The sequence below is a fragment of the Rhipicephalus sanguineus genome, unplaced genomic scaffold, assembly GCF_013339695.2.
Source record: "Rhipicephalus sanguineus isolate Rsan-2018 unplaced genomic scaffold, BIME_Rsan_1.4 Seq9710, whole genome shotgun sequence".
NCBI lineage: Eukaryota > Metazoa > Arthropoda > Arachnida > Ixodida > Ixodidae > Rhipicephalus > Rhipicephalus sanguineus.
In genome coordinates, this window is record NW_023616403.1 from 1 (window position 1) to 23,707 (window position 23,707).

The window sequence follows — 23,707 nt, forward strand, 5'->3', positions numbered from 1 at the left end:
TTACGTTCTTCGGCCTGAAATGTTTAACCTCTTGGGTCAGCCTCTTATTTTCTTCCAATATTTCCTTATATTGTGGAATTCTGTTATGGGAGCGTTGGAAGATGCTGCATTCGCGATAGCGCACCTGATAACCACATTTGTCGTTAGTGCGCATGTGCGCACAAGTGCTTAAATGGTAACGCTCAATGCGCTATCGCCAGATTCGTTATGTAACTGTCAGTCCCCGATCGAGATTCAACACTGGCGACGAAGGCTGGGATAAAAAAGTCGAGAAGTAGCGAGCAGCTTGGTGAAGAAGCGACAATGGAGTGTGCGGGGCAGCTTGGCCAGATGGAGTCGTTCGATGTTACTGCCAGCGACTGGACGGCATGCAAGGAGAGGCTGACATCTTTTTTATTCAACAAGGTTCCCAACAGCGACAAGGCACACGCATTTCTCAGCATCATCGGCCCGCGTACGTATGGGTTGCTGAAGTCGTTGACTGTACCTGACCTACCGTCGTAAAAACGTTTCGAGCAACTGAAGAGCCTCTTGGACGCCCACCTTACCCCAAAACTGTCCATATTCGGCGAGCGAGCGAAGTTATACCTAGAGCACAGCACGAAGGCGAGTCTCTGCCCGAATATGTTGCTGAACTTCGGAAGTTGTCCAATCTATCAATTTGGAGCGAATTTGGATGAAGCGCTGCGGGATCGTTTCGTGTGCGGACTGCTGCGGGAGGACATACAGTGAGTTTACCGGGGGCGACAAAGTGACGCTTTCGAAAGCAGTCGAGCGCGCCCTGGCCATGGAAGCAGCCCGGAAGAATGTCGCCGAGACTCGAGTCGTGGAGTCACTGGCCACACAGCTGCACAAAGTGGAGGGAGAAGGTAACGATGCTCTTGCTTATCTGTACGAGGTGCGAGCGATTGCCGGTAGGCAGCTGCCGAACAAAGGGCTTCTAGCCGCACTCCAATTTTCGTTGGACTAAAAATAAACGAAGCACTGGTGGAAATGGAACTTGACACGGGCGCCGCGGTGTCTGTCATGCCTTACAAGCAGTTCAAGCAGCAAGCCAGCTGCGCACCAACCGACGTCGCCCTGCGCACATAGGCGTATCTACCGTGCGGGTAGATACGCCCCCCCTTTCGATAGTGGCCACTGTCGGCTGCACGCCGGCAAAGCAACAATTCAGGCGAACTTTTCCTTCACAGGAGTCACGTAATGATATAATGAAATTTGTCCTACGCTTCTAGTGTGAAAATTGTCCTCAGCGTCTCACGACCACGCACTGTAGGCTCTCTGTGGTGCAAACCGTTTGTGCGACACTTTGGCGCCTTGTGCTCGAACAGTGCAGAGCAGGCTACCACTGAGCGGGGTCTATAACGTTACATCAGTCTGCCATGCTTTTATTCTGTTCTGCTTGGCCTGGATTTTAAATAATCGGTGATGCAAATACGGACGGAAACCAGCAAATGTTCCATGGAGCAATGAAACATCTTCCTATTTCGAGAAATTCTTTTTCTTTTATCGAAAAGGAATACGATCACCGCTGCTCTATGTCCAAGACACTGTGAATCGATGAGCATGCAGAAGTGCTGAGTGTTTTAGTTTGGCCGAACTGCAAGCGATAAAAAAGGTTTCAGCTTTAGCCTCCGATCAACCTGCTTAGCCTTGCTTATCATACGTGTATGGTAGCTTGCAGCGATCGCGGCGGCTTGAAACAAGGCGACGAATGTGGCAGTGGACTCGAGCACATTGGGAAGCCCAGCTTTCAACCTTGCCCCACAACCTGATCTACTGGACCAGAAAGATGGTCATGGTCCACCGTTTTCTGGACTAAGGAGACTGAATTAACAGCCGCAATAGTTGGTCTTGATTCTTGTTGAATTTACTATTACGGCGCAAAATAAAACACAGACGACAAATAAGCACGCAAGCGCCGCTTATTCGTCTCTCCCCTTTCTTCAGTAAGGAGGAAGTCAAAGAGATGTATACGTGCACAAGCAGCTCGGCATCATTTTACTATACAATTGCAAACATTTATCATACGCATCTGAATCTATCTCGCCAGCTGCTATAAGTGCCCGCTGCCAATACGATCGGCGGGCAGGCTTCTTGAAACGTGTTCAGAAGGAGATACTGTCAGGCTATTCCATAAAATCTTTAGTTAATGTTCAGCATTTGAATGGGCTGTTTACTTTGCGCACTGTGAGGGTTCGTGGGCCCAGGAACTCAGACGTGCAGAGCTGAGACAGTCGACATAGAAAACTGCTTTATCATTTTGGACGAATCACAACTGACAGACATAAACAAGTGACACAATACACATAAACTTAACACTGCAGTATTGAAGATGCTGTTAAGCCTTGGCGGAATACCAAGCACATCCTTCTATGCAAATGTCTATGCGCAGCATAGCACAGCACGCTCGTGACCCAATGCGAGGTCGTCGACCACTCACTCGTACCGTTTAGACCAACACAGGCGCCGGGCAGCACGATGAATTGGCCGAGTCGGACTTGCACGTAGCCACGTCCTGGAGACGTTGACAATAATGCCGTTGCGGCGAACACAGGCGCCTGTCTTGCAAGAAGGCATGTCACAGGTGCTTGTGATGGCTGCCTCTGATATGGTGCCGGCCGCAGTGTGGGACCGTTGCGTCGTCCTTACAGGCGCAGCGGCTCCCGCATAGCGCGACTGGCCTATAGCACACGGGGTTCGAAGTCCCAGACGCCTGATCGAACACGGCAACGGCCGCCCGCCCAACTTCGTCTTCCAGTTGTGGTGGTTCTTGGGCCCTCAGGCTCGAACAGCCAAGTCTAGGACAAGAAAAACATTTATGGACGTCACAAAATAACAATTACATACACTTTCACTGGCCAAACAATACAATAGCTCTTCCTAAAGTCCTAAACGTTACAGTCCGCCAACTATACACACGCGAGTTCTCGGCGCGTCCTCACAGTCGGACATCACTCACGGTACCGTCGAACGTGCAACAACGCAACTTGTCAGGAAAGGTGCACGAGCACGTTGTGCGAGAGCGCACGAGCAGACCAGTAACTGCTCGTTCAGGAATACGCAGGCCCACGCTGCGCCCGACGTAGCACCAAGGCCACGCCCTCAGTAAAACTTCTTTTGGGCCTAGTTGGTTCATAATGCTAGAAGTACATTTACAGCGCAAAACCAAAGACGCACCACAAAGAAACGACACACACAAGCGCTGGGTGTGTCGTTTCTTTCTTTGTGGTGCGTCTTTGGTTTTGCGCTGTAAATGTACGCCCTCAGCAACTGGTTGTGACGGACCCACTCAGACGTGACACCATGACCACGATCCGAGCAACTGGTTGTGCCGGACCCGAATCTGGAAGAGGATCAGCTGTCCGCCCTGTCCCGCACTGTCGTCCACCGCAGGAACAGCGCCACAGGGCGGCTCCGGAGCACTCGTCTCGGTGACACGTCAAGCTCGACCCGGCTGGTCTGGTGGCACAAACTCGGTCCGTTTTGGTCCCTCAGACCGAACGTACTGCTCTCTTGCAAGCTGGCCGCGTTCTTCCTCAGCCCGTCGACGTTCCGAAGCTCACGCGCTTCACTTTCATCACCTTCTCTCGCGAACTCCTTTGTGTTGTTCAGTTCTGTTTTCTCCTTCGGTTTTTGAGCCCCTCGGTGAGATGGCAGAAGAAGTAGCTCAGATTTCTGATATACAGGTATTCCTAAATCACATCCCTGTTACTAGAGTGTATAGGCTCCGTGTGCTTGGTTTACACATTCAAAGCAACCGACTCAACACATACACTAAAGACACTTCAAACCACCGTTAATCACACCTTGCGCCTTCTAGGCCGTGTCTCTAATAAACATGGCGTACTAAAGGAGGCCGAACTCTTCCGCTTGGTCCAGGCCTTCGTTATCAGTAAGATTACATTTGCAACACCCTATTTACATTTTTCTTGAATCAGAATCCGATCAGATTGACATCCTTTTACGCAAAACGTATAAATTTGCTTTAGGGGTATCCATACGGACCTCCATTGAAGGACTTATGCTTACTGGCACTTTCAACACCCTTGCTGAACTCACAGAAGCCCATCTTGCATCGCAGTATAACAGACTTTCTAACACCGTAACAGGCCGACACATTCTACAAACACTTTCTCTCACTCCGGCACACATCACCAAAGCTAAGTACACCATTCCACACCACATACACAAGAACCCACTTCCCAAAAACATGCACCCTGTGCACCACAAACAGCGCAGGCGGCAGCGCGCAAAGACTCTCAAAAAACAATTCTCCTCCTCAAATGATGTGCTCTATGTTGAGGCCGCCGATTACGGGAACAGGAATTATTATGCGATATCAGTCGTCCGCTCTCACGGCCAGGTCGCTGCGGCCGCCTCCATTCCTGCCTCTTCGTCGGAGGAGGCCGAAGAGGCGGCCATAGCACTGGCCCTCACAATCCCTAATTCATCTGTCGTGAGTGACTCCAAAACAGCCATATATAATTTCGGAGCGGGCAGGGTGTCTAAGCCAGCCCTTTCCCTGCTTTTGGGCTATCCCCTCGATCAAATTGTAGCACTAATCTGGACTCCCGCGCATGCGGGCCTTGCCGGAAACGAGGCGGCTCATGCCAGTGCCCGAGGATTTACCGTCCGGGCACAAGCATCCGACGTGTCGCAACTCGCTACGGAGGAGGCACCGTTTACTGCGCGGGATCGGCTTATTTCATTCCATGACATCTGCACACACTACCGATTAGAACGTTTAACCTTTCCGCCACTTACTCGCAAATCCCCGCGCAAGTGCGAAATTCTGTGGCGACAGCTACAGACTCGCACCTTTCCTTCCCCTTACCTTCTACACCGCATTTATCCCTCCAGTTGCCCTTCTCCCTCTTGTAAATTCTGCGCCGCTTCTACAGCAGACTTAAACCACATCCTGTGGCGCTGCCTTAAGAACCCTCTTCCCCCTTTCTGGCACGCCTAATTTCTAGTGAAGAGCAGTGGGAGGCTGCCTTGCACAGCTCGAAGCCCGACATTCAGGAGGCCATCCTGGCGTGGGCTGAGAGGGTAGAGGAGGCCTACTTCAAGTAGGTCCTCCCCCCCACACTCTGTCCCATTGCCCCCTTCCCGTTAACCAGGGAAAAATAAAGTTGTGCATTCATTCATTCATTCTTTCGGTTGTGGGTAACAGTCTCTTACCACACGCACATTATTTCAGCGCCATGAGATTTCACTGATTTGTGACGTCTTGCAACAAGCAGGTAATATTACGGCACACCAAAAATGTTTGACGAATGCCGAAGAACTAATGGCCAACAGTATGCCGTATGGAAAATAGTTTATTCTCTTATCTTTTTACGTAGTCGCGCATAAGTGGTCACTAAGCGATAGATCATTTTCAGCCATATGTTGCATGGCGTTAAAAACAGTTGCTGTGTACATGACCCAGAAAGCTTCGACCGATCGTAAGCAGCTAATGACCAATGGAAAAGGAAACAACGCCAGGTAGCTTAACGTTGCAATCGTCCACATTTCTTTTCTTCAAAGGAAATTTATTGTTACACCGCTTTTGCATTGGCGTATTCCCTTGGAGGTGCCGGAGGGCCTTCCACGAAATGATGCAAATCCAAATACAATGTTTTTAAACAATTTGCAACTCGACTAATACCACAAATTCTTAATTTTTAAACAATATATTGACAAGTTATTAATAATAGTAATGCAATAATAGTAATCATAATTATAATAACCTCGTGCTAGAAACACTATTTCAACTAGGAGCTAACAAGGCAAAATAAAGGCAATATACGCAAACCTGAATATGTACAAGAAAGTGTAGTACTTTTTAAGAAAAATAAAAGGTGCAGTTATAGCTACCTCTATTAAAAGCAATTATTAGTGAGCAGCTTTTAGGCATTAACGAAATTTTGTTGAATGATACATATCTATACTGCTGGGAAGGCCGCTATCGACATAACTGCATTCATGCAAAAGACTTTGTGGGGTTCATTTATAAAATCTGTTGCTTGTAATAACATGACCTGCATAACACGCATACGTATGGTTGTCACAGCGTGTGCTGTATAAAACTGTACTTTTTCTATATTGGATATATATATATATATATATAGGCTCCGGTACAATATATATATTGTAGCGAAGCCTTGGAACTGAGTAACCGCTTGCGCTCTCCAGCGCCTTCTAGTGGGTCGTCCTCTTTGGCTCCTCCTAAAAGAACGCCGCTTGCGCTGAGAGTCCGTGCTTTAACCTGACTGTCACTATTGCGTATTGTCGCTGAGTGCCATCAAATAAACGCCTTAACAAATTGATGGAGAGCGCTGTATCGTCACAACAACTTCGGTCTCCATGCAATGCCCCTGGAGCTTCAATATCGTACCGTGCCATCTACCATGCCTCAAGACGCCGCCCAGCAAACGCCGCCTCCCGCACCGACCGCTTGTCCCGGTGTCCCCCGTAACCGCGACCCTCCTGTCTTCACCAGCGCGTATGGCACCGACGTGGAGGACTGGCTCGCGATTTACGAGCGCGTGAGCGTCCCCAGTAAATGGGACGAGGCAGGCAAACTGATCAACTTGGTTTTCTACCTCACGGGTGTGGCAGGCATGTGGTACAACAACCACGCATCCGATTTTCCGACGAGGTCCGACTTCAAAACCGCCATTGTCGACGTGTTTGGCCGCCCTGCCGTTTGTAAGCTGCAAGCCGAACAGCATTTACGTGAACGAGCTCAGCAGGCCGGTGAATCTTTCACGAGCTGCATTGAAGACATCATTGACTTGTGCAAAAAAGCCGACGCGAGCATGTCGGAGTCTTGACAGAATCAGGAATGCTATGAAGGGAATCGACGGCGATGCCTTCACCATGCTGCTGGCCAAAAAAACCCTCGCGTAGTGGGAGAGCTCATCACGCTATGCCAAAGCTACGAGGAGCTGCGCCGGCAGCGCTTGATGACCCGTCGACCGCCATCACGCGACGCTGATTTCGGGGGCTTGTCGGTCATTACTGACCACTCCGCCTTGCTCGCCGAAATAACGTCGTTCGTGCGTGATGAAATTGCCCGCCAGGTCTGTCTACTGGCTTTCGCTCCACCGCAACATGTTGAACAGCCGTGAACTACACTTCTGCCTCCCCTCTGCTGATCGATTCAGCAGGAAATCGTGGAGGTCATTCCTGAATACCAATAGCCGCCTCTAGCGCCAGCGCCACTAATGTAGGCGCAAGTTGTAGCCAGGTAGCCCCCAGCGATTCCTGTGGCTGGCCCACTTAGTTACGCCGAAGCCGTCGCCAGACGCCAGACCTTCGACGCGGCTGTGTCGCCTACATACGCCGACGTCATCCACAGGCCCCGACTGCAGCCCGCCATGCAGTCATATCAGCAGCCGCCTCGGCCATCGCGTTCTGCGAGATGGATGGGACCCGTGAACCGATGGCGCACTTCCGACAATCACGCCATCCACTTTGCGTGCGGTTGCGCCGGTCACGTCGCACGCTTTTGCAATCGCTTGCAGCTGCCTCGGGTCGCATGAACCCTCACCAGCCCATCAAGCCGCCCTTATTATGACCAACCGCCGTCTCTGTCACCGACGTCCCGCCCCGCACAATCTACCCGCCGTTCACGCCGGTCGCGTCTCCACGCGACGTCGCTCACTGTCGCTGATGCGGCCATGTCCGGTCCCACGCGACAAGGAAAACTAGTCGTCGCAGTCTACGAGGCAAGGGCTGCGACGCTATCGAACTGCGAAAGCCGTCAGCCCATCGAACGTGCATCTGCCCTTACCGACACATGGAGCCGCCATATCCGTTATGGACGCAAAACTTAGCCGCTTACAACGACAAGTGACGACGCCATTTTCAGAGATGTCCCTCCGTACCGCCAGCTCCCAGGGTATTCGTCCTACAACAGGATGCACTGCTCTGCGTCGTCATTCAGGGCGTTCTGTACGACGTTGACTTCATCATAATTGCTGCATGCTCTCACGACGTCATCCGGGATGCGATTTTCTCTCCCGCCACGACGCCGTAATTCATTGCGCACCAGCCGAAATCGAACTCTCACCGTTCTCATATTTGTCGCCGGCAAACAGTTAATCGGCATTGAGCAAGATCCTCGTCAAAGACGATACCAAAGTGCCTCCAGACTCGTCAACGGCTGGGTCAGTTTACTGCGCCCGTCTCTTCGACACCATTGGACTGTTTTCGCCATCTGACTGCGTTTGAACTAGATGACGTGAACAGCGCGTGAAACACACAAGGACGAATAACCGACGAGGACTAGCGCTGACTTCCAACTGAAATTTATTAACATAAACATGGAAAAACGAGAACAAGATGAGCAAGATGGAACAAGATGGTAATTCTTTGTGTCTCTCGGTTCCCTTTCCATGTCTGCCATCATGCGCAATTCAAATGAGCAGTGATCACGTGTGCCATCTTGATCTCGTTTTTCCATGTTTGTGTTGATAAATTTCAGTTGGAAGACAAATGGCGCTGTATGGCTCGCTTTATAATATGAAGAATGATCCCTAGATGGCGCGTGTTAGCGCGCCAAGAGGCTCCCTCTTGGCGCGCTTTCTCTTTCGCTCGGAGTCGCCGGATGGAAGACAAGGCTGCGGAACGGAGGGCACGGAAGGCGCCGACAGCGCGCGCTCGCATACAGAATCCTGAGGTGAGAGCCCGCGAGGCCGAAGCTGCGAGGCCGAAGCTGCACGTCGACGCCGCGAAGCAGATCCCGCCGTTCGAGCCCGCGAACCGAAGCTGCTCGATAAGCTGCACGGCTGCGGCACGAAGACCCCGCCGTTCGAGCCCACGAGGCCGAAGCTGCACGGCTGCGGCGCGCATCGGATCTTCAAAATGTGAAGGACCGTGAAGCGGCGAGAAAGCGCGCGTACCGGCAGGCAGAGCCCGAGGCTGTGCGAGCACGTGAATTGGCTGCAAAACGCATCAGGCGGGCTCTTGCCCGAAGGCGCCGACGCGCGCTTCCAGCGGGACTTCCTTGACAACAGTTTCGGCCATACACGGCCACCTGGATCGGGGCGCGCGGCGGTGTTGCAACACCGCCGCGCGCCCCGATCCAGGTGGCCGTGGGCCATAGTTGTGGTGTGTGCGACAGATTGTGGTTCTCAAACAATCTAGTCACAATGCGTTACACGGAAGATTCACGGTTCACCGATGATTTCCTCCGGAGCTTCGCCCCACTCATCATCATTCACCACGTGGATATGCTGTGATTTTTTTTCTTTTGTTGTCCTTTTTTTCAGAAAACACGTGCTGTTCGCATGTCCAAGTATGTTGAGTTGAGTTGAATAAACTTCACTTGTCCAACGGTTGTTATTTTGCCCGGGGCGAGGCTGCCAGGAACCACCATTCGAGGAACATTTTCCGAGGTATTCAGTTGTTCAGTCGGCGTGTGCAGTTGTTAGTCGGCGTTTGTGGTGTCCTGACTTCTTTCTTGTGTCCGTGTTTGCACGCCCTGTCTCTTTAGAACTTTTCGAAATCCATACGGTTCCTCCTTGAGCAGTCGAGGGAGGGATGAACAGGGCTTCTTTTCTTGTTCGGTGGGTATGAAAGGGTGAGGCAGGCGGCGGCAGTGCTCTTCGGCCAAAGAACAGAGGAGTGCGAGGGATTGACCGCGGTGGGAATGAGTTGAAGAGTAAAAGGAGGTGGGGAGCTCCTTTGGCGTGTGGATGTGTCGAGGTACACTGTTAGATGAGAGACAGGGAAAGGGGGATACTTGGAGTGCCGGACTGTGAGGCTGTACGCATACATCTTTTTTTCCTTTTCTTTTTCTTGCGCTTTGCACGGGGAAAAGCGAAGGCGCTATGTGTAGGTTTCCTTGAGCGCGGTCGCTTGAATCTGCCAGCATTCATTTCCGGTAATTGGCTTCAGCTGCGATGGATTGGGGACGTCTTTCCCGTCTCTCTCAGTTCCGCTGATGCAGCTCGCGTCGCAGCCAGTACAAGTTTTGTTGAAGATGGCTTGGGTACGCTCTTCCGGTGGCCAGTCTTTGGGAGAAGGCAGAGAACGCGCTGTTGTGTTCGTAATGCTGCAAACATTTTCACGAACCGCCCGTCCTCATCTTTGACGTGAACAGCGCGTGTAATACACAAGGACGAAGAAACGACGAGGACAGCTGTTCACGTCAATATGGAATACCAACTAGCCCGGTCACACACCTTGCTTCCGTCCTCATCGTCGGCTACGGGCCACACGCTCGGAGGAGTGGGTTGTCAACAAGACCGGTTTTTTGTTTCCTTCTTTTTTCGGCAGCCTAGTACGCCGGCGGCTTTTCGAACATGTGGTTTCGCTTTGAAGTCGCGCGCGCGCCACCGTTTGCGGTTTCGAACTGGCTTCGGTCAGGGCTTTATCCCTCCCGTTTCGGACTGCACGTGTGTATGGCACAAAGGCGGCAAAGCGCAAGCCGACGGGCCATTCGCGTTCTTACTGTCACTTGACTCAGACGGCCGCGGAAACGGGCGATGGTTTCACTGGCGCCACGGATAGCGGAGAGTGATGTATTTCTGTCGTGATGTTGATTGGGGGACACCTGTTACTGGATTTCTCAGCTTGCGTCGTTGTGTTTTTGGAAGCGAAATGCTTCCTGAATAAAAGATTTTGGGTAGCCGTTCTTGGCGAGTTTCCTGAATATATCGTGTTTTTCTTGTTTTTCTTCCTAAAGTTGTGTGCTGCAGTGCGTTCCGGCTCTTCGCATTAATATATTTACTACTGATGTATTGCGGATTTTCGGGAGGTCTAAAGTGAACTGAAAATATCGACTTGTGTAGGTGTGTTTGCACAGTTTCATTTGCAAGTAACAAGAGCACCTAAAAAACGACAGGGTGTCTTCTGTTTCAAGGGTGAACTGAATACTCGTTCGATAAATTTAGATGAGAGAATAATTGTGACTTATGATCTCTTGACGCTCGAATGACGGTCGTTGAGACGTATCTGTGAAAGATTTTTGACTGCGGCTGCAATGAATTAAGAGCTTGTTCCTCGATGTGTTTCATTGTTATATTTGCCATGGCGACAGACATGGGCACAGGGTTCCAAATACTGAAACGTTTATAAGAAAGTTTGCATATTTGGCAAAATTAATGCATTGTGATAAGGCAAGAAAAAGAAGATTCGCACCATATGTCTTTGGGAGGGCCCAAGTGCTTCAAATGCTTTTCTCCTTTTTTTCGTTTTGGAGGATCGATAGTTACCTTGGTTCGGTCCTGCCAATTAGAATTACGTTAGACGTCGTTTGCACGTAAAAAGTGGCGCTAATTGGTAAGACCGTGAATATAAAGGGCATTTTAGCGGTGACACATGGCTATATACTTTAGAGCTGGCCGTTGAATGAGTGCCTTCATTTTCATTTTGTGTTTTGTCACGGCCGCTAGATGAAAAAGCTTCATCCAGCGGGCGTGGTTTTGTAGAGCCCATCTATATGATGAAAAAAGCTTGTTTGTCGGCAAGGAGAGCGTACATTATTGACTATTTAAAGGAAAACAAAGGTGCTCCATGACGTACACAATTCGTGCTCACTATAATATCAAGGATTTGAGAAAAAGTAACGAGAACGCCACCGGCATCGCAACAGGAAATGTTCATCACGCTTAAGCAAGTTTCGTTTCCATAGCGAGTAAGGCATTGAATGTACATGAAAGCGCTTGTTATTTCTATAAAATGAGTTTTATGACGTAGAATTTGAAAGAAGTTGCACATTCAAGACAAAACCAGCATATATTCATTGCGCAATTTCGTCGTCACGCCATTAGTGCCATTAAATAAAGCCATGTGACACGGACAATTTAATGGTATTTAGGCACTTGATATCTTAATCTCTAATTACATTAGAAACGTCCCAGTGAACCAGGTATAATTTGCATGTGTGCAGGTAAGTGCATTAGATTTGCCCGTGTGAACCGGATAATAACGTTACAAACGGTAAACAACACTGCGAACTCTTGTTCTGGACAAACATGTATGTAGCACTGCGTACACAGCTGGATGAGCTGCTATACGTAATACTTTTTCATGTCACATGCACTGTGCACCGACGTCTGTGGCCAAGTCACGCGGCGCATTATCATTGTACATAGCCCCTTTTAGACTTCCCCCGAGAATCAAACAAATAAAAAAAACAATAGCTTGTTTCGAAGATTCCGAAATATCTCCTCGCTCTATTGGAATAATCAGAGGGGGCAAGAAAAGAAGAGGGGTCAAACTGACGACCCGTAAAAGCATCTTTTCTTTCGTCCAAATCCGCTTCACTGGAAGTGAACGCAAAGCCACAGAGCACGTGGTTTGCGCTCTTTCAGTTTAGGAGTAGATGGGTGAATACAACGTATTTCTGGATTAAATGAGAGAAAATCGACCTTAGACCACCTCTTGAATTGAAATGACAACGTCTAAAAGACCCGTGAACGTGTACGCTGGATTCTCGGTGACAATGACCGTGAAGCAGTTACGGGGGGGGGGGGTCAGGTCGGCCTCAGTGGGGGGGGGTTACAACCCCAACCCCCCCCCCCCCCGTCGGTGCGCCACTGGCTTATAGCATGCCTTACCGGTAGTGTGGTAGTGTAGACTATGACTTGAGCTTTCCGACGAAAATCAATTTTGCTTCCTGCAGAGCTCTACTGGACATCCCTGCTGCCGTGACGGTGCGCGACCTGAACCTACAGTACAGTAAGCGAGCACCTCCGGTCATCGACGGCGCCAATTTGACCGTACCTAAGGGTGTCATGTGAGTGTGTGGCATTTCATTTCAGTGTGACGTAAGGAAAGAAAAAAACGATAGGCAGTGATTATAGAAAGAAAACGTACGGTAGGTTCACCAGTGAGAGGGACTGATACGCAGCTACAGTCCGAAAGGAGGTAGTGGCCTGGTCAACGGAACAAGAGAATCGGCAACTGGGCTGTTGCTCTTCCTTTTTCGTTTTCGTCTGTGTGCGCTTAGTTCAGATAAACCACGCTGGTCAGTGGAGCCCGCCGGCACTCGGGGTGTTTCAGCCGTCTCAGTCATCAGTCATCTCTCTAATAATCCTTCTCGTATTCTTTTAGCTATCGTTATAAACGACCGGAACATATATTTGTTCTGCAACCCTACATGGTGGGAGTGACGAGAGGAACGGTACACGTATATGACCACTTCTGTAAAAGGGTCCAGCAAGCAAGATTTATGGTACTTATCTTTAGTGCAGCAGGAAGCTTTCCAGCAAGAAGCTTATGACGGAATCTGGAGCGTATCGAAGTCCCCTTTTAGGGGATACTCTTTTAGATTGGTACTCTTCTAGATTTCTACATTCTCTCGGGTACCCATCAAGAAGGGACCAAACATTAAAGAATGAAGAGACGCCCCCCCACACCCCTCATCTGGATCCGCCAGAGAGTGTGCCTATATATGTTCATAATGAAAAAAAAACCGCAACTTGAACGGAGACTACGAAAGAACACAGCACGGGTCGCTTTCTTAGTCTCCTTTCAAGTGCGCTTTTTTCTTATGAACCTATACCTAAATGTCTCTAATACGTGTTGCAGCGCTTATAGGTGTTGCTGCGCCTTCAGAAGAGTAGCTTGTTGGGCGAGTTGGTTCAGCATCTTACTAGACTTTAGCGCAAAAAACAGGGGCAAAGAAAGGACCACACGAACACAGTGCAAACTATTAACTGAGTTTTATTCACACACACACACACACACACACACACACACACACACACACACACACACACACACACACACACACACACACACATATATATATATATATATATATATATATATATATATATATATATATATATATATATATATAATACTCGTGCAAGGATTACGTGGTCATAATCTAAACAGGAACAAACAAGATTTGATTTATTGGCTGGCGCTCAAGAAATCTAGTTCAGCGGCATGCAACATGATAGAGGGCCTCGCTACGCATGTCTCACCAGATCTGTTAATGAAAAACGTTTCGATTTCTCGCGCAACTTTCCCTTTGAATCTTGAAAGCGACCTCGCATCTGACAGCAAGGGCGCGCAGCCGCACCCCCTGCAATGCAACGGAGGTTCGAACAAGGCGGTCCCCTCAATGAAGCCTTATATGTGATCTAATAATCTGCCGTTTAAACACCGGCCCGTCTGCCTGACTTAGCATTTCCCACACGATAACGGTGTATGATACACCACTCCCCTGCCGCATTCAACCAATTTTTTTTTCCGGTGCGTTATATCACACCCGAACAACTTCTAACATGTCCATATATATGTGCTGTTTTTCTGTGACTGGGCTCGTACCGAAAAAACGTTACGTTTCAAGGCCCGTTCAGCCTCTTCTTCAGGGGGTAACTGTCCGGTCGGCTGCGAAGCTAGCGCTTTTTAGCAGCTGTGTCCCTTTCAGCCGTCGCACTTCCCGCCGCTCTTGTCAATGCGTTGCCTTCTCCCTTGATATCGAGAGCCGCGCACATACACGCTCCGCAGCGTCCCCGTTGACCGGTTCATGTTTCCCGGTGTCATTTCTATATGCCACGATTCCAATTATTGTCTTTTGGTGCGGCCACCTTCTGTTTCTATGATCCGGGCGGCGTCGAAGAGGATGCGTTGGTCCAGCTTCTCGCTATGTTCTGCGGGAGCGTTTCGTGCTGCATTAAAGCCACGTACTTACGTCGTTTCTGTGTTGACGTATCCTTTCCGGAAAGTTTTTCATCTCGCCGTTGTAAGTGGCGTGGCAATAAAAAGAGGGAGTTTCGTAGGCTAGCCCCGGGAATCTTTCTTTTGGCGTTCTGTCTTTTGGGGCCACCCGGATGCCCTCCTTCCCCAACATCCTCGCCAGTTTCTCGCTGATTCTGTATGTGTGGGACGGCGATGCGAAAGGGTTGGTTGGGGGAGGTTTCATTGTTCGCGGAAGTCTTTAGAGCAGCGGGTACGAGGAGGGAATTCCGCTGGTCGTCGCGTCGTCGGCATACATGGCGCATGAAGCTCCTTGTGCGTGCACACACAGATCCTTGTGTATGCATACCGGTCACCAAAAGAAAGATTCTCTGGGCCAGTTTACAAAGTTCCCTGTCCTGTTTGCCACGTTACTTACATCGGCGAAACGAAAAACTTCCCGGAAAAGATACGTCAACACAGAAACGACGTACGTAGCTTCAATGTAGTACGAAACGCTCCCGCAGAACACAGCGAGAAGCTGGACCACCGCATTAACTTCGACGCCGCCGGGGTCATCCAAACGGAAGGCAGCCGCACCAAAAGACAATACTTGGAATCGTGGCATATAAAAACGACACCGGGAAACATTAACCGGTCAACGGGGACACTGCCGAGCCTGTATGTACACAGTCTTCGAAATCAATGGAGCAGGCAATGCATTTACAAGAGCGGCGGGACAACGACCGAAACAACCACTAAAAAGCGCTAGCTTGGGAGCCGGCCACGGTACCGGCCTGGCGGTACGATGGCCACGTTTTACCATTTAAGTTTCTGCTGTTTACACGCCACACAGGTGCTTCGTAATATTAACACAGAAATACTACTGTGTGATCTGTACGTCTACGCTCTACGCTTGTTTGCACTGCCCGAACCTGGTGAGGGGCCCTTTAAATGAGTTATGCAACTGTATCAAGGCATCTCGCTTGTCACGGCGGCGTCCTGACCGAGGTCTCAGCCTTGGTCACCTCGCGCGTGCAGCTACGGCCTCCTAGGCGCCAGCGGCTGCGGCAAGACCAGCTTTCTCAAGTGCCTGGTTGGTCTGATCAAGCCGGACTCGGGCACGGTGCTCGTGTTCGGCAAGAAGCTGCACCAGGGACTCGTGCCTGGACCAGCCGTAGGGTACATGCCGCAGGTGGGTAGCTGCACGTGAAATGATAAGCAGTGCCGCATGCCAGTCCCAGCAAGAACCGCACTTTATGCGCAAACCAGTGTGGGGTTCCTTGTTTTTTTTTTTAGCCGATGAGCGTTTTAACAAAACAGTAACGCATTTACCAGATTAAAACGTAACTATAGTGTTTTTCGTCAGCCATAATATGGCTGGACAACTTCCTTTGCATAGAACAAGCTACGTTGCTCTACGATGTTGCTGCGCTGATTCTTGTACGCTTAACCTATAGCTGCGAACAGCGCAGACGGGACAATTGATACTGGAGAATGTAGAATGCATCGGCCTGTAAACAAGTCCCATCGTCTGCGCTGTTCACCATGCTACAACAGGTTGCAGGTATCACAATACAAATGTATACTGTGTACGCACATAAAAATATTGATACGAAAGAGTAGCAATGCTCAATCAGTGTAGTTAGTGCGCACTTGTACCGTCCTGCTTTCTGGTGGGAAGTGTAAAACCTTAGTGCACTTTACTGAGGCTTTATAATGTCATTCGCGCCAAAATCTGAGTGCGTATGTTGTGCCAACTTGACGAAATTCTCGTACGCTCGCCTATTAAGCCCTTTGAGGCGCTGAACGTGCAATGGCGGGCGCTGCCCTTCTCTATTCAATACATAAGCGTCTTTCTGCGAGTACTCAGAGAAAATCGGAGCAAAAATCATGTTCGGAGGGCAAGAAAGCCCGACACCTTTGATCCTATAGAAATACACAGGGCTCCATAGAAAATAGATGGGAAAACCCATGTTGCAGGTGAACCAAGTGGAAATTTGGGAGCGTAAAAAGGAAAAGAAAGTCACAGTTTCGCCGCAACGGCGAATCAATGAATGCGATAGCAACAAATTGGAATGTAACACGAAGAACGGAAGGCAACTCAAAATTTCCAGCACGTCGATCAAGCCCAAAGGACGCACGAAAATAACACACACAGGAAGAGCGCGAACTATCAAGTGCCACAGCTCGACACCTAAAGCGCGCTGCTGAAACATGAAGAAGAACGCACGAAACGAACGCAGAGGTACACACAGGACCAGCGCGAACTAACAGTTGTAACAGTTATTACTTTCTGTTTGAACAGCGCGCTCCTTTCGCAAACGCGGCCGCTGTAGCGAGCGAAGTGACCTTCGTACGCTCTGTAACTTTGGCGCAAACGTCGCGCTGGAAGCACAAGACACACAAACCACCCTACTCACGAGATACGCGCGCCCACCGGCGACCACGCCCTGTAGGGCAAATTGCACCTCGCGCCTCTCGCTTAACAGGAAGCGCGCGCGCGTGCTTCGCAACGAGCGGTGCGACGACCTTTAAAAGCGCGCCCCTCGGGCACTTCGCGCCATCTCGCTGGTGACCAAGAAAGAACGTTGAAGTAAGTGGTGTATATAAATAGCTCGCCGTTAGCACGCTGAAAGACCTACTCTTCGTGGCCTAGCCGTCTAACGCCGCGCGCTGCAGAACGAGAGGTCGCCTGTTCGATTCCGTGCGTTGGAAAATATTTTTCTGAATTATTTTTTTGTGGCTTATATATATATATATATATATTTGAAGAAGCTTTCCAATGGGCCAAACGTACTTGAGAAGAGAAGAGACACAACTAAGCGGTTGTCTTAATTTTATTTTAAGACAACCGCATAGACAACTTAGACAAGTAAGACAACCGCTTAGTTGTGTCTCTTCTCATATATATATATATATATATATATATATATATATATATATATATATATATATATATATATATATATATATATGTATATATATATATATATATATATATATATAGATATATATATATATATATATATATATATATAATATATATATATATATATGTGTGTACGCGCCCTGACGGCGTCCGACAGAGGGCGACGGCAAAAACCAGCTGAGAGTGTCCATATAATTGCTATCGCATTAAAATTTGGGTGTGTGCCAACTTGTAAATTAGATTTGTAGCATAACGCGTGTAAATATTCCAATAGTGGAAAAAGTAACAGAGAATGAAGAGACAGTTGTGGTTTCGCAAAAAGAGCGGTTGTGACAGCTCTGCGGCTCAATGTATTGCTTTCAAAATTTTATTGATTCAAAATTTAAGAGCCGCAAATTGTACACGTGAGTTTACACCGGACGCACGGGCGTAGGCAGAAATTTGTTTCGGTGGGAGGCACCTCCTCGATTTGAATTGGGGCCAGGCAGGCAGATGTGCTCCATATGCCACGGCAAAAAAAAAATTCGGCGGTGGGGGCGGGGGCACGGGCCCGGTGTGCCACTCCCTGTCTACGCCACTGACCGGACGTGACACCACACGTCGCGCCATCACCAAGGGCGATGCGTACACGTACGGTTACAGCTCACATGGCACCATACACATCGTCACTAACGTTTCACTTGTCCAACGTGGACCAACGTGTCGGCATGAGGGTTCGTGTCCCTGTTTGGGGTTCTTACCTACATCAGCACCACGACCCAAAAGGGTGTGAGACTTTCTAGACTATAGCAAGCGCTTCTGGTCAAACGCAGTTAAACATCCCAGTTAAATCATAATTTCGTAAGTATGCCAGAACGAGCGCCCGATCGCGTCAATTCTGATATATATATTCTAACTCAACAACGCCGACAACGCCGACAAGTTTGCAGATGCTGTAACTGCTGGCACGCTTGTCTTTGTACTTCTAGATGTCTCCAGCAATGCAATGTCAGCTGTATTGTTTGTCTCGCAGCATTAGTAAATGAGCATCGTACTTGAATTCCTAGTTTTGGTGTGCTGTGTAATTTTCATGTTACTTTAGTGAGCTCTTATACATTATAAGCCGTTGCGACGAACTCTTTCTGAGACAGCGGGTGAGTTCATATTTTCCAAGCGTCGGCACACGCACGCGTGCGCGATGTACTATACTCACGCAAACACACGCATGCAACGAGGCTCGAGGACTGGAACAGAAATGCTGTAGTGTGCATTGCGCCCTCTAGTATGCCCCGCGTAGTATGTGTACAGTGGCTGTTTTACGCGTTAAATATTTTTGTGGGGAAACCAAGACAGCGATGCCTCAGACAATGGTGCTCGGCGTGTTTCCTCGTGACACGACTCGAATGGGAAACGATTGCTCGTGTGCCTGATCGCGTAAATTTCGACCAGCGACATGTGCCAGTCGCTGTCTATGCCCCTCCTGTACAAACGCTAAGCTTCTTGTACCGGCTGGTCGCAGGAGCTCGCTCTGCTCGAGGACTTCACCATCGCGGAGAACATGTACTTCTTTGGCCAGCTGCTGGGAATGCCGTGGGAGCTCATCTATAGCAGGATCAACTTCCTCAGCTCCTTCTTCCAGCTACTGCCCGCCAACCGATTCGTCCAAAACCTCAGGTCGCGCTCATGTCTCTGTTCGTGATCACGCGTGCAGCTAGACGAGTGCGAAGCCGTACAGTGGCCCACATGGCAGTCCTTGCTTGCAACCTCTCTATCCGAGACCGCGGAGGAAGGGAAAAAAAAAAACTCGGGAGAGATTTAACCAGTGCATTGTTTAAATGCACCGGAGGTTACGCCATATTTACGTTTAGCTAATGGCGCAAAGAGGCTCCAAGGGAAGCTATGCGCGTTCAAGGTTGCCGTGTTAGACTAATAAGCGCGAAATTGGGTTGCATGTGGCCTGTTCTGGCATGTAAAACTCGAATTTTGTTGCATGGCTAAATTTGGGCTATTCTATGTATTTGTGCGGCGGAATGTTAAAAATTGGGTTTGTCGACAACAACAGTACTTCGCGGCACGCATTAATGTAAGGCTCTATAAACCCTGTCTGCAACACCTTCACCTACAAATTCACTCGGCATTTCGTGGCTGTAGAGTAGACGCCTGAAGCTTTATCACCGGGCTGCGCCGCCTTCATTGCACCGAATGTGCAGTGTTTGTCGGATGATTAAAGGGACACTAAAGATAAAAAATGAATCGGTTTAGATCGATAAATTGTGCTCTGAGAACTCTAATGTCGTTAATTTCGCCATCATAGGTTTATTAATGGAGGAGCAAATGAAGTTCAAAGTGTCATTTTAACACGAAAGTGTTTTATGCCGGGGTCCACCAAGTACATCCGTCACGGATATGACGTTGATAAAATGGACGCCAACGGGTGAGAAAGAAAAAAACCAAGAAAAAGATACCCCGCTGGGAATCGAACCCACGACGTTGCGGCCGCGACGGCAAGCGCCCGACGCTCTACCGACTAAGCCAACTCGGGAGATGCTAGGCACGGCGCGAACGCGCCTTATATCTTTCACACCTTCTCTTTCGCGGCGGGCGGAGCGGGGCGGTGCCGCCGTCTGTGAGAGGTGAAAAGAAGTAATGCTTCACGATCGACACTTACTAGCGCTTACTCCGAGATTGCACGTGATATCGGAGGTCATGGTTAAAGCGTCTCGATACCAGAGAGGTAGACTGGCCGCGCTGGCGTCGCCGAGGCACCCTTGACGCAGTTACGTTCTTTGCCTTTGGATTCGTGTTAGCGTGCGTCGGCTCATCGGAGTAGTGCAGCTTCCACGTGCACGAACGGGATTTCTCTGCCGCCGACTGCTTCAATTGCGAGAGCACCGACTAACAAAACTGCTGCAATATGCGTTGCAGAAAGGACGCGATTTCGACGGGCGAATGTCGTGCCTTGGTGGAGCGAGAGCAGCGCCTGCGAGACAGAGGCCAGAGGGACGCACGCGTTTGCGGCTCAGGCTACGAACCTCTACCTCCCGCGTTGAAGTGCAGTGTGTGTTATGTATGCATGAGCACAGGCGTCGGCTACCCATTACTAGAAAGCGCACACCGTGCCGTTTCTCTCCTTAATTGACGACGCTTTGAAGAAGTGCATACCGGGTACCAATGTTGATTATGAGCTTGTTGATATCATCCTTACGCGGGATTCACGATTCGCTGTGTCCAAATATATGTTCGCACCGTCAGCTACCACAATGGTTTAATCATGATCATGGGCGTTAGTCGTCGCGATAGAGACATGCTGTCAACATGGGTGCATCCACGTCAAACGGTGCTATAGCTGCCAAACACGAATAGACATTGTACAAGCTCTCATATATCATAAGCACTACTTCTGTGAAGACACGTTTCACTTTCGTGTTATACCGATTCCTATGACGGAGGGATCAGCCATGTTTTTTTAAATTTCACGCCGTAATCTCCCCGCGTGACGTCACGGATTTTTCGTCGCATTTTGGCGCCATTGGCTCAACAAAATTACCCCAAACTTGGTATGTTGTCTATGGCCCCCTCAGAGGACAATGTACTTCATTTTTACCGATTAGAAACTACGTATAGTCCCCAGTAGGCGCCGTCAAAACATGTGACGTCACGTCGAATGGTGCGGAAACTTCAAGGTGGCGTTGCCACCCACATTGTTTTTGCGTGTTTTCTCGCTTACTAAGCGTCTTCTTGCAGCAAGCGTGGTGTTTTTCGTATCGTGACAGAGTACTTTACTGATATGAAAAAAATCGTTTTGCTCTTTAGTGTCCCTTTAAGACCCCGGAATCGCTGCATACTTTTTATAGCTACGGAACAAACGTTTCTTGGTTACTGCAGCTCTCTGTCGTACCAGTGGCATACCAGCGCGCTAGCAAGAAATCTTCTACTGACATGCGGAACTACCAGATTTCCTGCTTAGATTTCCTGAATATACTATCAAATGTGTGAATATATAAGAAACTACATTTATTAAACGGTGACTGCTTCTAAAGCTTGAAAGAATGTGGTAACTTCAGAGCTAATAAAATCTGAGCGTTACTAATCCAGCATTTCCTTCTGCGAAACGAGTGGTGATGGGCAAACGAAAACGGGCTTTCGCTGACACATGACAACGCGACGCAAGAAAAAAATAACACACAAAAACGCTGAACACTTCGCTAAGGGCGAGGACTTACCTAACCTACTGCGACACTAAAAATTCACAACAACAAATCTAAAGAACATACGTGGTAACGCAGACACTAATAAGCACAGCAAATATTTCACATACGAAAAAACACGGCAAGCAACATGCGATGAAGTAAATAAATGACAATGAACGCGGTACGAACACTAAATTCCGACGAAAAGTTTGAGAGTTGTCGAAACATAGGCGCTCATCTGCGGATGGCTCGTCAAAAGTCAAAACACTCGGGTTCGAACAAGCATAGGGCAGCTGCTTTCTCGCTGTGGCATCGCCGTAGAATCACATCCTGTCTCGGTATCCGCGTCCGTGTTTTTCCCGATGACCCCCGACTGACTGCGGAAGGACACGCGACCGCCGATTCCAGGAGCCCGAACGAGGTGAAGGCCTAACAAAGGATAGCCGCCGGTAGGGTGGCCTACCGCCGGCCAGAAGAGGCCCAAAAACACGTACGCTTCTTCCGAGGTCCCGTCGTCCCCTGCCCCCCCCCCTCTCTCTCCTTCCCAAACGCTATGAAAGCACGGCACCGCTGTTGAGCCGTCGTGGACAGAGGAACCGTCCAGTGACAAGTGTTTCACGACCAGACCCGCTACCCCACCACCTGGAGGAGAGGGACGTAGTATTCCTGAGCAAAACATGGCGTCGCGCGGCTTCTGCAGCCTCCCGAACACCGAAAACATTTATTTAGAGTGAACACGTCTGGTTGCGTGAAGCGTTGAGAGTGGAAACATCACTGAGCGCTCATATTGAGATTCTGTGGCTGATACCACAGCCTTGGGCAACACATCGCCGCAGCGCGCTCGCAGAAAAGCTACGATCCTGTCATCCAAGCAGTCGTGTAGCAAACGCGAAAATATACGGTGCGGTGGAAGTCACATGAAGTGTCTTGAGTGTTCGCCGCTAAGCCGTGAGAATAATTTCGGTTCGCATGCACAGAAGCCGCGCCAATGGTAAGGTTCATTGCGAAGCAAACTAGAATTCTATTGTACTCAATAAACTTATCAATGCTTTATACAGCTTCAGTCAATGTGGAGACAAGGTTTTTTTTTGTTGTTGTTGCGATGTATACGCGATCTCTACCACACGAGTTTAAATAACGTTTAACAGGCATTGTAAAGTTCTATTTTATTGTGTTTTGCGTTTCCCTTCGGTAGAAGTATTTACAGCAGCTCGCAAAACTGTTGAGAAATTGGTACCTATCATATTTTACATTACTCAACAACATTTGTCAGACAAATTTTGTCTAACTATTTAGCATATGTTTTGTGCCACACTGAATGCCAACTGAGTAATTTTTAAGATCCCGTGTGCGCCATTGTTGCCTTCCTTTTAGAATAGAAGTGCCAATATTGTTTGTTCACTGACAACGATGGACCGTTTTTGCCGTCGTTACACAACGGCGGTGCCAATATTGTTGGTTCGCTGGCAACAATATTTCATTGTTGCCGTCCTTACAGGATGGCGGTGCCAATATTGGGCCTGTGCTCCTACTTATACCGGTTCGTGAAAAACATTGCGGCACTCGCACGCCCACTTACTGACCTTCTCAAACAAGACGTCCAGTTTTGTTGGAGTTCTCTTCAAGTTCTCTCAGCTAATCACCGCTTTAACGACACCACGTATTGCACATTTCGACCCAGATGCTCTACAGAAGTGCGTCCAGACGCTAGTGGTCACGGCTTCAGCGCAGTTTTGGCTTAAACTCAGCGGGGCACTGATCGTGTTCTTGCTTATGCAAGTCGGCTCCTCTCGAAGTCTGAGCGCAACTACTCTATAACAGACAGGAATGCCTTGCCCTTGTCTGGGTGGTTTCAAAATTCCGCCCTTACTTGTATGGCCGCCCATTCTGTGTCGTAACAGATCATCATGCGCTCTGTCGGCTTTCTTCACTGAAGGACCTACTGGACGACTTGGTCGGTGGGCGCTGCGTCTTC

The 23,707-nt window shown here is 49.2% G+C and overlaps 1 protein-coding gene across 1 annotated transcript; it reads left to right on the forward strand.

The window, feature by feature from the left end:
• The first annotated feature begins 303 nt into the window (after positions 1 to 303).
• LOC119378772 (nod factor export ATP-binding protein I-like) lies at positions 304 to 19,241 on the forward strand. The gene is made up of 4 exons (XM_037647801.1): positions 304 to 458; positions 12,623 to 12,736; positions 15,673 to 15,826; positions 19,062 to 19,241. Exons 1-4 carry the CDS (start codon positions 304 to 306, stop codon positions 19,239 to 19,241), a joined length of 603 nt encoding a protein of 200 aa, XP_037503729.1.
• Positions 19,242 to 23,707: the final 4,466 nt, after the last annotated feature.

Coding starts and splice junctions, on each gene's coding strand:
- LOC119378772 (XM_037647801.1), top strand. CDS start 304: ATGGAGTGTGCGGGGCAGCTTGGCCAGATGGAGTCGTTCGATGTTACT. Junction 459..12,622: donor AGCATCATCGGCCCGCGTAC/GTATGGGTTGCT, acceptor TGCTTCCTGCAG/AGCTCTACTGGACATCCCTG. Junction 12,737..15,672: donor ACCGTACCTAAGGGTGTCAT/GTGAGTGTGTGG, acceptor TCGCGCGTGCAG/CTACGGCCTCCTAGGCGCCA.